General features: G+C 49.3%; 1 protein-coding gene across 1 annotated transcript in view; it reads right to left on the bottom strand.

Annotated features, from left to right (window-relative positions):
• LOC138569103 (peptidoglycan-recognition protein SC2-like) overlaps positions 1-14,403 on the bottom strand; it is a 46,814-nt gene extending 32,411 nt beyond the window's left edge. The window contains exons 1-2 of the mRNA XM_069646768.1: positions 14,288-14,403; positions 4,438-4,639 (exon numbers count right to left, since the gene is read on the bottom strand). Coding sequence (XP_069502869.1) covers positions 4,438-4,639; positions 14,288-14,339 — 254 coding nt within the window. The 5' untranslated portion in view covers positions 14,340-14,403. The remainder of the gene's footprint in view (positions 1-4,437; positions 4,640-14,287) is intronic.
• Between the last annotated feature and the right edge of the window lie 1,896 nt (positions 14,404-16,299).

The raw sequence follows: 16,299 nt of genomic DNA, 5'->3' as shown, positions 1-16,299 counted from the left end.
AAGGAATGACTGGTCTGTGCTCAGAGAAGTAGGGAGGGAGCTCCATAACTGGGCGGCCATAACAGGAAAGCTGCTACCACCTGCTTTTTTCAATTTAAATCTAGGCACTATAAGGCAGAAAGAGTTGGTGGCTCTCGTAGAACGTGTTGAGTTTTTTGGACAATTTTATCCCTTAAATATAAGCGGGTACTTAGGCATTTGTGGGTGAGGGAACATGTTTTAACGGAATTCTGTCCTTGATTGAGAGCCAGTTGTACTTTTGTCTAGCCTCCGATATATGTTGTCTCCTGAGAATACTTAGAGACGTTCTAAGTGCATTATTTTTGCAGTATTTGGAGTTTATTGACAATATATTTGCTAGCACCTAGGTAGAGGGCGTTGCTATCATCAGGTTTCGAGAGAATGAAAGCTCTCGCTTAGGTGGTGCAGCTCTCTGTGGATAGGAAAGGTTTACAAGCCTGTATCAATTTACAGGTGTAAGCTGTTGCTGAGGCAGTGGAATGAACTTGTTTGCCAAGGTTAAGAGTTAAGTCTAACCTCCATTGCCAATTTAATGTCAATACCGACGATGTTGAAGGATAGGTATGTGTTGCTAAGTTTGTTAAGGTTGGCCGGTGCTCCCATCCCAGGATCAGGAGCTCCGTCTTATCATCCATGCCTGAATGATTAGATAGATCTTATTCACTAAGGCCAGGTCCGTATCATAGCCTCCAGTAAGTGCTTGGAGGATCTGGGTGTCATCTGCATAATCTGTGCTGGTGACACCCATATGGTCAAGGTCATCAAACAGTGGCTTGGTGAAGACATTGGGGGTCATTACAAACCAGGCGCAAAGGGATACCGGGCACCGGTAATGACACTGGTGCCAGTAATCCCTTTGCACCCTATTTCGAGGTCCTTTTGCGGGTCCTTCCCTTAACGCCTGGTTTTAGCAGGCGTTAAGGACGGGACCCGCAAAGGGATACCGGGGTCAATAACGGTACCGCAATTTGAGGTACCTTTATTGCCGCCTTCCCCCTTCTCATTGAGTCCTATGGGGGCTCAAATGGGAATGGGGAATGGCTTTTAAAATGGGGACTTACCGGTCCCGCAAAGCTCGCAATGGACCGGTAAGTCCCCATACCGCCACGTTGGTGGCGGTACCGGTATTGGTGCTAGTCATGGCGCTAATAGCGCCATGACTAGCACCAACCTTGGAATGAGGGCCATTGTACATCGTTGGTGATACGCAGGAGCCTTCAGGCACTCTGCATGTTATTGGTGTAGGGTCTGCTGAGGCTGAAGGCGAGAACACTCTCATAGACCTGTTATTGAGAAATTATTGAATCAATGCTGTGGCTTCCTGGGAGAAATGAGCCGCAGTGGGCAGGTGTTTGCATAGTACTTTATGATGCACTAAATCAAAAGCAGCTGACATGTCTAATAAGAGTAGTCGGGCAAGTTTCCAATTGTCTTTAAGTTTGTCAATTTGGTTCTTCAGATCTATCAGAGCCGCTTCTGTGACATGTGGTCTGCGACCGGATTGCCGAAGCCCTACGAGATTGTTAGTCTGGAGGTACGCTGCTTTGTCTATTATCTATAGTAAAAACTGGAGCATTGCAATCGCTCTATAGTTAGTTGGGATAGTATGGTCTAAGGAGGTTTTAGTTGGGATAGTATGGTCTAAGGAGGTTTTAGTTGGGATAGTATGGTCTAAGGAGGTTTTTTTAAGAGTGGTAAAACCCATGCATCCTTAAGGTTAATATGGACACTACAGGTTCGAAAAGAGGAATTGATTAGTGTAGTAATGAAGGGGGCCAGGTCTCTGGCCGCTTCTTTGATTGTCTGGCGCTGGGCAGGTATCTCCCTGGCATCTAGAAGGTCTGAGCGAAGCAATGACCTTTTCCACCTCTTGGGAAGTGACTTGGGCAAATGTGAACGTTAGGAAGGTTCAACCTAGTATTTCAGCTTTGTATTTAGCTGAGATTTTCAGTAGGTTGCTTTTATTATCCTCGGTAGGGAGGTTTTTCCATAGGACTTCCACTTTCCTTTTTGCTGCTTGCAAGGCTTTTAGTTGGGGTGTAAACCATGAATTCAGATGGGCTCTGGCTTTACCTTCACACATTATCAACGGGGAAATAATATCTAATGCTTGTGTGACAGTAGAATTATATAAATCTACTAGCATGGCTGGGCAGAGGTAGCCAGCATGGGGTTTAAGATAGGGAGCAGAGGTCGCATTAACTGGTCTACTGTAATTTTCCATTTATTCCTGGTGAGGAGTGGAGGAGCTATTAGGTTAGCCCTGATAGGCGGTATACTTGCTAGTATAGAAGTAATTGTCTGTCCAAGTCTGAGGATCAATGGAAGTGATTGTTGAATCACAATTAAGATCAGTCACCCAGTCTAAAGCTCTGCCTTTATCGTAGGTGGGCTAATTAACTCTTTGCGTAAGGCCTAGTTCAGTGACAGTGTTCGACAATGCCAATGCATGTTGGTCATTAGGGTCGTTGAGACCAAGGTAGAAGTCTCCTAGCACTAGTATTTGCAAGGTGGGTTTGGTATTAGCTGTAGTATATTTGTGATGTCTTCTTCGAAGGAGCCGATGGGACCTGGAGGTATATAGATGAGGTGAGCAGTTAGGGTGCGTGAGTTAGTGATGGGGAATTTTACAGTGAGCAGTTCACAGGACTGGACGTACAGTGATGTGGATACTCTGAGACGTAGACTAGACTTAGCAATGAAGGCAAGGCCACCACCTCTGGCGGCTTCTCTATCAATTCTCACGATGGTGTAGTTATCAGGTATAGTGAGTAAGAGAGAAGGACCAGCTGCTTCATGAAGCCACGTCTCAATTATTGCTTAGATGTGTCGTTTTTCAGAGATGATCAGGTCAGCAATGTCTATAGCATGAGCTACCATGGATCTTGCGTTGATTAGAGCACCTTTAAGAAGCAGAGTAGTAGTGTTAGAGGAGTTGGTAAGCGGGTATCTCTGACGTGCTCTGTTTTTATTTGTATGGTTGGTCTTGATGGTGGCGCTGTTGCGAGAGGAGGTAGGACTAGGTTTTGTAGGATGGCTGGTCTGTAGAGAACGGGTTCTAGTAAATCTTGAGCCAAGCCTGTCATTTCTGACTCTAGTAGAGCAAGGCTGGTTGGGTACAGGTCTGGTGGCAACACATTTAATCCATTGGATAGGAGTTAAGGCACAGTCTGAACCAGAAGAGGAGGTAGTATCTGTGTGAGGATGCTTAGTTCCCAAATATAACTCTGGTAGGAATATAGTGGGGCTAATGGGTATCGGCTGGAGGCTGTGCTTAAGGGGTGGTAAGACGTTAGTAGGCTTAATCCATAGTGGTAGTAAGGTAGAAGTGGTCTGACACTATGTGTAATGGAGTTGAGACTGTAGCATAGCAACTAGCAACCAATAAAGCAAGCAGCAATTTTTTACAAAGAGGCAAGTGAAGGCGTAAGCGGCTAGCTGGCTCTGGAAGTGAGACAGGTGGAGCACAACGAGGTGAGTAGGTACTGTACAGAGGAATGTAGATGCTTATACAATGTGTAAAAATGCTCATCAGGCTGTGGCAAGGGCGCTAGCATATAATTGCCAGGTAAACAATATTACAATTTGGTGATTTTCAGTGGTCAGAAAGGTGCATGTCATAGAAGGCTGCTTAGGCATGTAGGTCAACTATTTACGAATAACCCTGACACATTTGCAAAAATACTTGCATGGGAAAAACTAGTTTCATGCCGAGAGATAAACAGCTGCCCTCATGATTATAAAGCACATTAGTTACCTTCATATAAGTAGGCAGTAAGGACAATAAGGTAGAGGAGGCAGAACGTTTGTTTCAATCTCTCGATGGGACACAATATGTCGATAAAGCTGGTGAGCGTAACTTCAAGTGTGGGAGTAGCCTGAAGTCTCGTAGGCCTAACCGGCTAGGCTGCGCCGTGATCCTATATTTCTAGACTTTACTAAACGCCAATGTGGAACAGTCTGGCATATGGTTGTTGGTTCCGTGGCGTGGTTTGTACAGACTATACAGCTTATCTCTAGGTAAGAAATCTGATTGCGGACACATCCGTCTTGAAGAAGGACAGAGCGCAGACAGGGCCTTTTTCTTTACCCTTATTCTGCAGGTTGGCTTCCGCCTGCCGGCTGGGATTGGTTGGATTATAAGGAACCCAGTCGCTAAGCAACGGGTAAACAGCCTTGCTGTGGTACAAGGATGGCAAAATGCGTGAACAAAGGGAAATCAGATGATCCTGCGCTAAATACACAGATCCTGGCAGTTAAACTTCATTTTTGCCTCCTTGTTATCAAGAGTCGTCTCACCTCTGCTAGTAGGTGGTGGAGCTTGTAGTAGATGGCGCACAAACTTAAGGTGAGAATGAAGGTAGATGCTACTGTTAATGTTGTACTGTTTGATTGACCCTCTGGATTTGTCCTCACCTGTACCCAATGTCACACCAGCCGTTGCTGTTCATGTGGTAGTTCTGGATGCTCTTGGCCTGGCTGATGCAGGCAGATCTGGTGGTGCAGTGGGATCCCTCTGTGTGATGGATGATGACATATGGAACAGGTTTGGCCATGCCAGTTCGGCAGGTAGGGGATCGTCCACCCCATTGCGATTTAGAGAGGATGGTGGGACAGCCTGTTCAAGAAAGCTTGACATGTTATACATATTCTGGTGACGCGCACCTCGGTGTGACTACAAAATTGAAATAGAAGTTTAATTGAAAAATAATCTGACCCTCGAAGACTGCAGCATTCTGAGAAAGACACATCCTGCGCAAGCAACCTTACGCTCTGGATTCCTTGCATCTTGCTAGTCACCCTAATCTGTAAGGCTCTGCTAACATGGCCACCTTACATTAGCTCTGACTAAGCACCTTGCTGCCTGAGCCTGCTCCGCCTCCCATTGGCTGGCTTGGTCTTCTTCCCCAAATCACAGCAACCGGGAGGCAGGAGCTGACCCGTTTCATCTAAGGCCCTGTCTGCTCCCTGTCTATTGCCTGGCCAGGTCTGGGGGTCCCCCCCATAAGAGCCCATGGAGGCGGAGGAGAATTTACAAACCTCCGAGCACACTGAAAACATCAGGACATCTTACTATTTGACTGAAGGTTAGCCCCCGCAGCTAAAACCTGCTTCCTCTACCTCCACTCCTCTGACTGTCCCACCCCCGCACTCAGTCTCACCTGGTCTCCCCCTCTGATTATATTCTGTTTAGTTCAAAGTTTTTGAAGGGTGATGCATGAGCTGTGGGCAGCTCTTTCTCATGGTGAGGAGGATTAGTGGGGAGGAGGATTAGTGGTGGTGATGAACTGGGAGAGGTGATTAGCAGGGGTGATTATACTCTTTAGAGCTGAGTTTTTGAAGGGTGATGCACGAGCTGCGGGCAGATCTTTCTCATGGTGAAGAGAATAGTGGTGGTGATGAACTGGGAGAGGTGGTTAGCAGGGTGATTATACTCTGTTTAGACCAGAGTGTTTGAAGGGTGATGCATAAGCTGTGAGCAGATCTTTCTCATGGTGAGGAGGATTAGTGGTGTGATGAACTGGGAGAGGTGATTAGCAGGGTGGTTATACTCTGTTTAGATCAGAGTGTTTGAAGGGTGATGCACAAGCTGCAGGCAGATCTTTCTCATGGTGAGGAGGATTAGTGGTGTGATGAACTAGGAGATGTTGTATGTAGCTTCAACGAGAACTCCAAGGTGGCAAGCCATGACTGAAGGGGTGTGGAAGTCAGGTTGAAAGGAGGTGATAGAGGAGAGAGTGGGCCTCATTACGAGGAAGGCGGTAGGGGGTTAACAGGGCCGATAGAGCTGACGGCCCGTTAACTCCCTACCGCCTCATTACAAGGTCCGCTCGCACACCCGCTAAGGACGCCTGGTTTTACCAGACATCCTTATTGGGTCCCACGAGCGGTCCAGCATGCTAACAACTACCCGTTGTTAGCATGCTCCCCATTACCATTTGAGCCCTATGGGGGCTCAAATGGGAATAGGGATGGACCGTGTCCTGGTTCCCTGAATCGGGAAATACCGGGCCCTCCAAGGTCAGAATGGCCCGGTATTTCCTCATTCAGGGAACCCGGACCCAGTACCCGGAATGGGGGTAGCCATGCCTCCATTGTCGTAATGAGGCCCAGTGTGTTTGTCAAATCCTGGAGGACGTCTGTCTTTGAAAAGTTGAGGATTAGGTGGAGTAGAGCCATCCAGTGATGATGGTGGCGAAGAAGTTAGTTTTGCGTTCAGAGACAGCAGGTTGAGCGAGGGGAAGGAGAAACAGATATAGGTGTCATCAGCAAAGAGGTGATAGTTAAAAGCAACTGTAGTAATTTGTTTACTCTGGGAGGCAATATCGAGGTTCTGGAGAAGTGGGCCTTGTCCTTCTCCACGGAGGACTCCCCCCATGAGGGGAGTGGAAAAGGAGACGCTGGAGTTCCAAGAGATGCAGAATGAGCCATTTGAAGGAAATGGAGACACTGAGTTGAATGTGGAACCCTTGGAGAAAGAGTTTGGAGGTGAAAGGAATGGAGACACAAAGCTGGAGTAGGTGAAGCAGAACGAGTATGGAGGCCACATTGTGTGGTGTTAGTGTGTGCTATTAAGACACACACATTTGCAAATCACCACCAACCTACTCACACCATTTGTGGTATGACCCTGCTGCAGCCTGGTTACTCCATCAAAGAGATCTCACATGGCAATGCCTGTAAAATGATCGTTAAATGGATGGGGAAAGGGGGAGTGTCTGGGCATAGGCAGTACTTGGCAAATATCTATTCAATGCCTATACAAAAGACAACAGGTATTAGTGGATCTATCTATCTATCTATCTATCTATCTATCTATCTATCTATCTATCTATCTATCTATCTTACTCCTACGTCCCCGTCCCCTTTCCTCCATACTTATGGGACATTCCTCCGTCCTGTGGGACGGGACCAGAGCACTTTGGAAAAAAATAAAAATGTTCCAAAACTCTAGTCCTTCCTCACTTTTACGTGGGGTACCGCATGCAGCTGTAACCCCGCCCATCTTAGCTCTGCCCAGCGCATCGCCCATCAGTCCTTTTCTCCGCTCGTTCGAGACTGGACGCACTTGCATCTGTGGAAGGTTTTTTCTACCAATGTTCTCCTCTCTGGCTTTTGCTGGCGATCGCGTGATAGTCCGTCTATGCCGTTTCAGCTAGACTTTCAGAATTGTTCTTCCTGTCAGCGACGCTTCGCTAGGGCGGATCTCCATCCTCTTTGTTTAGAGTGTTTGGGTCCTGACCACCGGTGGGACTTGTGTTTTTATTGCGATTCCTTTTCGGTCCAGGCGCTTCAACGTCGGTTAGAGCGGTGGGAGGAGGTGTTTCAGCACACTCCCCCTACGCATTTTCAATCCTTCATCGACGAAAGAAGAGACGCCTGGTGAATACTTTTCTTTTTAGGGCACCAGGCTGGGGGACTCCTTCCCGGGCTCATCCCGGTCTGGGAGGAGCGTAAAAAGCTCTGTTCCCAGGGCTTTCCCTGAGGTGCCGTCTAGGTCTAAAAAGGGTACCAGAGTTTTCTCTGAGGGTCTCCGTAAGGGGCCGGTTGACATCGGATTACATTCCGAGGCCCCTCCTGTGGGCGCTGTTTGTAGGCCCAGTTCTACTGAGTTGTGGGGTACTGCAGCTTGTTCGGAGACCTCCTTGATTAGAGCTTCCCGTAAAAGCACCAGGGTGCGCCCCGAGGCCTTGGTTGAGGTTGCGGATACCAAATGGAAGTTCGAGGCCTGCTGTGAAGAGGCTTTTACCGGACTCGGGTCTGAGGTCCCTCGTGTAGAGGTTAAGGTGAGCAGCAGTTCTGAGAGGCCTATTAAGGCCATGTCGGTGAGAGGTGTTCCTCATCGTTCCCGCTCGTGCAGTGACTCCAGATCTGTTGAGGGGGCAAGGAGTGAGGTTTTGAACCGTAATTCCTCCTTTACCGGCAGTGCCAAGGTCCTTCCTGTGAAGGTTAGTTTGGCTATTAGCATGTCACAGAAACATCCTAGGCCACACAGTACCAGCTCACCCGAGGTTCCTTGTGTTAAGGCTAAAATGAAGACCCCTGACCCACCTGTGGGGACCCCTGCCTCACTTCCACACGTGTGGCAGTTCTCCTCAGGTGCTGACAAAATGGCAGCCGCTCCCGCCAAGACCACAGTGGCCATTTTGGATACATCCCTTACAACTACGCCATCGGCCTTAGGTGTAGGGTTTGGTTCTGTGGGTGAACATCGTTTTCCTTGCGCACATCCGTTTTGTCCAGTTTACGATTGGAACGCTTGGATGCCCCTTGATTTATGTGGACACCACTGGGGAAGGGCCCTCTTGGCAACCCTCTCCCTTGCGACTCTGGAATTACTCCTCTCGTGAGAGGCCTCCTCCGGTCACCCCTAAATCATCGGCGGACGCCTTTTTCAGCAAGTTTCAAAAACGTATGCGTTCCGACCCCATGAAGGAGTATTTTCGAGGCTTGTTTAGGGAGATATGCCTGCCTGCGCCGTCAGTTCCACCTGTGGTTCCGGTGGTTCTGCCAACGCCACCTTTGCCTGCGGGGCCTCCCTCGACTCTTCCACCCCTGCCTCCGTTGTCCCCAGTGGACAAGGTCATTGTGGTGCCAGATGTGACTCAGCCTGATCCGGACCTGTCGGACACCGTGCAGGACGATCAGGACAGCGAAGACCAGCCTCGCTCTATCAGAGCCTTTCATGACCGGGTGCTGGACATGATGTGCCTGTTGGATGTCCCAGTACCCAAGGCACCCGCTCCGCAGGAGGGCGTGCTTTCGGGGGCATTCACCTTGTCTCCTTCGGAGCGCACCAGCTTATTCTTGCAGAAAGACATTTTGGCAGATGTCCGCAGAGTCTGGGAGAAACCACACTCTAGACTGATTGTCAACAAGAAAACTGACGTGTGCCACAGGCTCCATTCTTCGGAAGAGGTGACCTTAGCGTCATGACCGCCCCCTCCTCCACGGTAGTGGCTGCGGCCACTTTGCAATCCAGGCCTGCAGCATCTTCTTCTACGACGACTACACAGGTCTCGGGCAAAGAGGATAAGCTCCTTAACTCCCTCGGGATGAAGATTTTCGTTAACTCAGCCCTGCAATTGCAGCAAGCCAATGCAGAACTGGTGTTAGCGGGGGCGAATATGAAAATGTGGAAAGGTCTGTCTCAGTTTGAGGAGTTTATTCCCGCTGAAAAGCTTGAGGATTTTAGGGCGGGCTTGTCAGATGCCAGGGTTTTGGAACAAGATCTGCTGGAGGCTGCGGCGCATCATATCAACACTTCGGCCCAGGGCCTTATGCTTGGCGTGGATACCTCTCATCAGGCTTGGCTGCACGCCACCAAGTTCTCTAAGGAGATGCAGGATAAAGTTTTGGATCTTCCCTTCGACGGCATGAAGCTCTTTCATTCTGCAATGGATGTGGAGCTGACCAAAACAAAGGACAGCACTGAGACCGCCAAGTCCTTGTCTGTCCTGGTAAAACCACCCTTTAGGACTCAGAGATCGTTGTCGCAGCCTTGGCCATCCTCTGGTTTCAGGGGCTTTCTTGATCGAAAATCCCACAGGGTTGACACCCCTTTGGGAAATTCCCGCCAAAGGCAGCAACAGAGTCAGTTTTTCTCCTGCTCCTCAGCCTCCTCCTCAGGTTCAGGTGGTGCCGCCACCGAAAAACCAGCTAAATGAGGGTTTTCTGTGCTTGCATGAGGCCCCGGTGGGAGGCGCATTGCGCCTCATTGGGAGGCGTGGCAGACCATCACCGAGGACCGGTGGGTTTTGTCAGTCGCTTGGGCCGGCTTTCGGCTACCCCTTCCCTCTACCCCACCCATCAACCCTCCCTTCCAGCAGACTGGGACGCCCTCCCTCAGAGCCGAGATCCAGAAGTTACTGAATCTCATAGCGGTGGAAACCATTCCCCTGGGGGAGCGAGGGGAGGGCTTCTACTCCCGACTGTTTACGGTGCCCAAATCCAACCAGGCTGGCCTGAGCACCATGCTAGACCTTTCCCAGTTCAATCTTTTTCTACCCCAAGAGAAATTCAAGATGAGCACACCTGGTCAGATGAAGTCCTCTTTACAGAAGGGCGATTGGCTTAGCGTGGTGGACCTTCAGGATGCATGTATGCATATCCTGATCTGGAATCCACACCGGAGATACCTGTTTCTCTGTGGGGGAGGAGCACTTCCAGTTCTGAGTGCTTCCTTTTGGCCTCAGCTCGGCACCGCGTGTCTTTACAAAGAGGATGTCGGTTATCGCAGCTTATCTTCGGCTTCAGGGTATCCATGTGTATCCGTATTTGGACGATTGGCTGTCACACAGTCCTTGCCCCCTGAAAGCCGCCCGCAATCTTCAGTCTCTCCTCCATCTCCTGTTCCACCTTGGGCTGTCAGTGAACTGGCAGAAATATTCCATGACGGTCTCTGAGGACTTGACTTTCCTGGGTTTTCGTTGGAACACGATCGACTGCAGAGTTTACCTGACCGGGGACAGAATGGCGGATCTGTTGGCCACATGTCAGATGTTTGCGCACTCGGAGAGCATCTCGGCCTGGTGGTTCCAGAGGCTTCTGGGGCTCATGGCCTCCTGTGTATTGGCTCTTCCTCTTGCTCGGCTCAAGATGAGGCGGACGCAAATAGCTCTTTGGAATTCTTGGTGTCAGGCGATGGATCCGGACTCCAAGATGATATTGATTCCGGCTTTCATGGGAGTGGACCTGGTCTGGTGGTCGTCTCTCAGCAATCTGTCGGTGGGTGCAGGGTTTCAGGACCCCGCTCCGATGGTGACTATCACGACGGACTCCTCCCTTCTTGGGTGGGGTGCCACATTGGATCTTCTTTAGGTCTCGGACCTTTGGTCTCCCCAAGACAAGCTCCTTCACATAAATCATCTGGAGTTTATGGCGATTTTTCTGGTGCTCAAGGCGTTCAGGCCAGTTATTGCCAACAAGGTGGTCCGTGTCCGCATTGACAAAGTGGTGTCAATGTTTTACATCAACAAGCAGGGGGGCACCAAGTCTCCTCCTCTTGTGGATCTGGCCATCCAGATTTGGGAATGGGCGGTTCGGCATGGTGTCTGGCTGGTAGCAGTACACATCCCGGGCCAGCTGAACATCATGGCAGGAGCCCTCAGTCAGCGGACAATGGTTGGCTACAAGTGGGACTTGAAAGCGGAGATCCTGATATTACGGAGATACAGATATTCCTGTGTTGGGGCACTCCAGAAGTGGACCTCTTCGCGACATCGGCAAACAAGAAACTTCCTCTGTGTGCCTCCAGAAATGGGCTGGGAGCCTCCTCTCTGGGGGAAGCTCTCAAGATTCCTTGGCACAACATGAGGGCCTATGCTTTTCTGCCTCTGCCTCCGATTCATCGGACGATTTGCAAGCTGAGAAACACAGTGAACTGTTCTCTTCTGCTCATAGCTCCGTGGTGGTCAGCCAGGTTCTGGTTCTCAGAGCTTCAACATCTGTTGGTTTGTGCACCGATCAGGCTCCCGTTGGTTCCCGATCTGCTTCACCAGAGGGATCGACAGCTGTGACACCCCTCCCCACAATCGTTCAGCTTGGCGGCATGGTGCCTGAGTTCAGGTCTTTAGAGCATCTCAATCTGTCTGCTGACATGTGCATTATCCATGCAGCCAGGAAGCCCTCGACAAGGTCTCAGTACAGGAGCAAATGGCTTTGGTTCTGTCACTGGTGCTTAGACAAACAGCTGGACCCCAGGATGGGTACAATTGACACTGTACTGTCCTTCGTTTCTCACCTAGCAGAGTCGGGCATTCATGTTCTGTCATGCAGAACTTATCTTTCAGCTATAGCCACCTATCTATCCATGGACCAGTGCTCTTATTCACTGTCAAATCCAGTGATTAGGAGGCACTTCACGGATCTAACGCGTCTTTACCCTCCGGGTTCGCAAGCCGCACCCGACATGGGATCTGAATGTGGTCCTTACGGCATTGTGCCATAAGCCGTTCGAACCAATCGCCACCGTAGATCTTAAGCACCTTTCGTGGAAGGTGTCTTTTTTGGTCGCCGTTACTTCAGCAAGGTGTGTGAGTGAGCTCCAAGCTCTGTCGGTGGAGCATCGCTTCTTGGTTTTCCACAAGGATAAGGTGGTCCTGCGGACAAATCCTTCTTTCCTACCGAAGGTGCTTTCTGATTTCCATCTCAATCAGTCACTCTCCCTTCGTGTCTTCTTTCCAAACCCTGCTTCAGAAGCGGAGAGGGGTTTGCATTGCTTGGATGTTAGAAGAGCTCTTAAATTCGTTCTGGACAGAACATCTGAATTTAGGAGTTCTTCTCAACTATTGGTGATTTTTGGTAATCCCAAGTTAAGCATGCCTCTAAGGCGAATATCTCCAGATGGATTGCTGCCTGTATTACGGAGTCTTACTCTGTCCAGGGTCTTCAGCCTCCTAAAGGGATTCATGCACACCTGGTACGGGGCAAGGCAGCTGCTGTTGCCTTTCAAAATATGTCCCCTGGGAGACCATCGAAAAAGCGGCTACCTGGGCCTCCCCATCGGCCTTTTGTAAACACTACTGTTTGGACCTGAGCTCCAGATCCGATGCTCAGTTTGGCCAGGCTGTGCTGAAAAACGCTTTTTCAGTAGGGTGTTTCAATCCACCCGTAGTTCCTGTGAGGAGTGCTTGGGAATCTCCCATAAGTATGGAGGAAAGGGGACGGGACGTAGGAGTATAACCAGGTTACTCACCGTAGTGACCACCTTACTCCTAGTCCGTAGTCCCCTTTCCTCCATACGCCCGCCCGCCGTCCCCTCTAATAAGGTTCCTCTATTATTGATTAAAGGTCTCTGACCTGGTGATAGAAAAGGACCGATGGGTGATGCGCGGGGTGGAGCTAAGATGGGCGGGTTACGGCCGCGTGCGGGACCCCGCGTAAAAGAGAGGAAGGACAAAATGTTTGCAACATTTTTATGCTTTTACAAAGTGCTCCGGTCCCGTCCCACAGGACGGAGGAATGTCCCATAAGTATGGAGGAAAGGGCACTATGGACTAGGAGTATCTATCTCTCAATCTAATTCTTCTATTGCGCTACTTGCCCACAGGCCTCAGGGCCCTCCATGGATGATTCTTATCAGTAATATTACTAATATTACTGATATTCCTATTATTAGCAGGGTATTTATTGAGTGCAGACCAATACAAGGGAGCGAGGAGTTAAAAATGGGGAGGAGAGCGGGAGGGCGTTCAATTTGAAATGTGAATCAGATCACCCTGTCACAGGCTAGGTGGGGAGTGGAGGGCATGTGGACCAAGGTGTTAAAGATGGGCCTTCCCTTGAAGAGGCTGGTCTTCTGTTATTTCCAGAAATGTAGAAGCGAGGGGGTGAGTTTGGTGTTGACAGGGAGAAGGTTCCACGGTTTTGCGGCGTAGACAGAGACAGCCCGTCTTCTCATTCTTTCCTTCCTGCACCGTCAGAGTTCAAGTCTGTACATGTCTGTGCTTCTGATGAATTGGCGATACTGAGCTTTTCAGGGAGTTGGGGCACTTGAGGACACCTGTCTTGAAGGTGACCTAGTGGACTTCTCAAGTTATGTGAGCTTGCCCCGGGAGCCACATTGCAGTTCCGTGAGGAGAAGTGTAGTCTAGTTGAAGTTCCTCCTCTGCCTTCAACTACTGCCTCGTGAATCAGCTGCCATCATGAATACTCCAGTGTATCGAGGGCTTGCCTTTCTCCTCCAGACACCCTCTCCCACCCGCCACATCATGCCACCCGAGTGTTGGGTTTAGCACCAACGGGCAATTGTGGCAAAGAATATTGGACTCTTGCCATTGTAATAATAGTTAAGATGATACAATCTATGAAACTCTCAAGGCCGTGGTGCAGGTTTTGGAGAAGTGTCTGTGGCCAGCAGATTTAGTCTCCTCTGCCCTCTAAGGTCTCCACTGAATCTCAGATCTGCATTATAAGGTCAGCACCTCCATCTCTTCTGGGAAGGCCTTCAGGATCATGCAGTTCAACTGAGACCATTACTGGTCCTGCCTCTTGTGAGCACCTCAGATATCTATGGTGAGCTTTGGTACCGAATGGGATCGTCTAGGACTGGCATGATGGCAAATGCAAAGCTTCTTTCTCCTCCCATTGCAAGTCTGCATCCCGGCACACAGCTCTCTTGTGTAGTGTTGCTATCCTGCTCTTGGGTTTGCTTCTTGAAAACAACACAACTGCAGTGATGTTTTTTTACTAGTATTCGTGGATTATGTTCTGAACTAATATGGTCTCAAATTCGCTACAGAAACCAAGTGTGGTCAAAACTCACCGTGTGTGACGGCACACACTGCGGCAAGCAGCGTGGCAAGATGGAGCGCCATTGCAGATGTTGGCAGATCTTCGTGGATGAGTGGCCTGAGATGAGACCAATGCCAGGAATGACCTTGTATCACAGCAGGAGCAGAAATAGCAATCTTTGAACCACGCTGCCTATAAGAGTGTATAAGAATTACTGTTACCAACAAAACCTCCTGCAGTGACCATGAGACACAATCATTCGACACCCACAGCACAATGCTCCAAGAGAGTGTCCCAAGAACACACCTGCCTTCAGTGTTCCCCAAACAGTGCCTAGAAAGTAGGGTTAGAACTGTGATTCACGGCTAGTGACGTGCAACAGGCAAATGCCAGTAAGAGAGAGAGCGGCGAGGGCTCCAGTGCGCCAGTTGGAGAGCAGGCGACTATACTGGATTCTGGCAGTGCCCGTTGCCCTGGTATTGTGTTATTGTCTTTAGAAGGATCATCTCAGGGAGAATACCGCCACCCCTCCCCCCAGTCTGCTTGAATTCCAATTGCAGCTTAGAACTTTTACACAATAAATGCACACACCAGGTAATTTCGTTCATTGGTGCCGTGGAGCAAAGGCACGGATTGAAAGTTATGATCCCGCAGCGGATACTAATGCACCAGTATTTCCACCGGAATGCGTGTTCATGCTGGTGCAAATGCTGTGGATTCCTATGGAATCTGCCCGCTTTAGCTGGTGGACTTCATAGGCATCCATTGTAAATGCTACTTGCCATGCGTACATGGCAGAGTGTAAAAGGGTCGCTTAAAAGCGAGTGTGCCACCATTTTACACTCCCCTTTTACACTGCATTGTGAAGAAGTGCGTACCAAAGTGTACACTTAACAGACACTCTCCATGTAATTTACACAGTACACATGAAATGAGCGTCTTATCGTATTGCGGAGAGGTTTTGCAATACTTCCCAAGACTGACCCCTTCCATGTTTTGATATATGGGTCTCTCCTCATGGTTAAGTAAGAGGATGACCTGTGTACCCCATGATACTTCCTGCACCCCATTGTTAGGCAGAAACCTGTGCAGTTCCCTTAGGGACCACTGCAAAAGATTTAAGACTACAGGTGTTGGCAGTAAACCCACTTGGTAGCAGTCTGTACCACCCAGGTTTACCTGGTAGCTGTGGCTGAGCAGTCAGACCTCCCTCAGGAAGAGTTAGGCAGCATGCAAAGTATACTCAATAGGCACTCAGGTACAATAATACAAGCAAACACTGACCAGAGCTTTGGTATCAAAGTATATAATTATTTATTTAAAAACACACAGTTGAAACACTCCAGCACTCTTATTGAAAAATATTCTAAATACAGTCACTATTGTAATATATACACTCCTTTTTCCCTATCAGATGAATCACAGTAAAACACCACTTATTTTCATACAGAGGTGAGCGCTTAACTAGATTGCACTCTAACAAGTTTGTGAGAAAGGGAGGGAAAAAGACAGAATATGAAAAGGTACACCACTCTACGATTCAGGAACACTGTTAGCAAGGCAGAGAGCAAAAAAGTCACTGGTGAGCCAAAGTCCAAAGGCTGGGCCCACTCTTAGAGAGAGCAGAGCACAAATGCGCCCAAAATCACTAAGTTACACTAGGCTTAGAATGTCTTGCAGAGGGTTCGAAAAGAGTTTAGAGAGGCTTAGAAAAATTTAGCCAGGGTGTCCCAGGCTAACCCATGTTCGAAAGCCAGGGGCTAAATCTACCCCGTACAGTCGGTAGCAAGGGAAGCCAGGCGGGACACGGTACCTTAAGTGGGAAGGATCCTCCAGCGGTGGCAGTTGTTCCTGGTAGTGGGTGCAAGTTGCGTCGTCGTCCGGGGGAAGAGAAGATCTCGACTTGGAGGAAAGATGAAGGTTGTTGCACTACCAGGGAAGAAACCAGCTGCAGAGTTTTCCGGTTAAAGGTGGCACCTTTGTTTCGCGGTCGTGGTAAAACGTGGTATCCCGGTTGCCAGGGTGCTTGGCACGGGCAAGGCG

The sequence above is a fragment of the Ambystoma mexicanum genome, chromosome 2q (assembly GCF_040938575.1).
Source record: "Ambystoma mexicanum isolate Mex_15411 chromosome 2q, UKY_AmexF1_1, whole genome shotgun sequence".
Taxonomy (NCBI): Eukaryota; Metazoa; Chordata; class Amphibia; order Caudata; family Ambystomatidae; genus Ambystoma; species Ambystoma mexicanum.
Note: the sequence above shows the minus strand (reverse complement) of the source record. Positions and strands in the feature narration are given on the sequence as shown.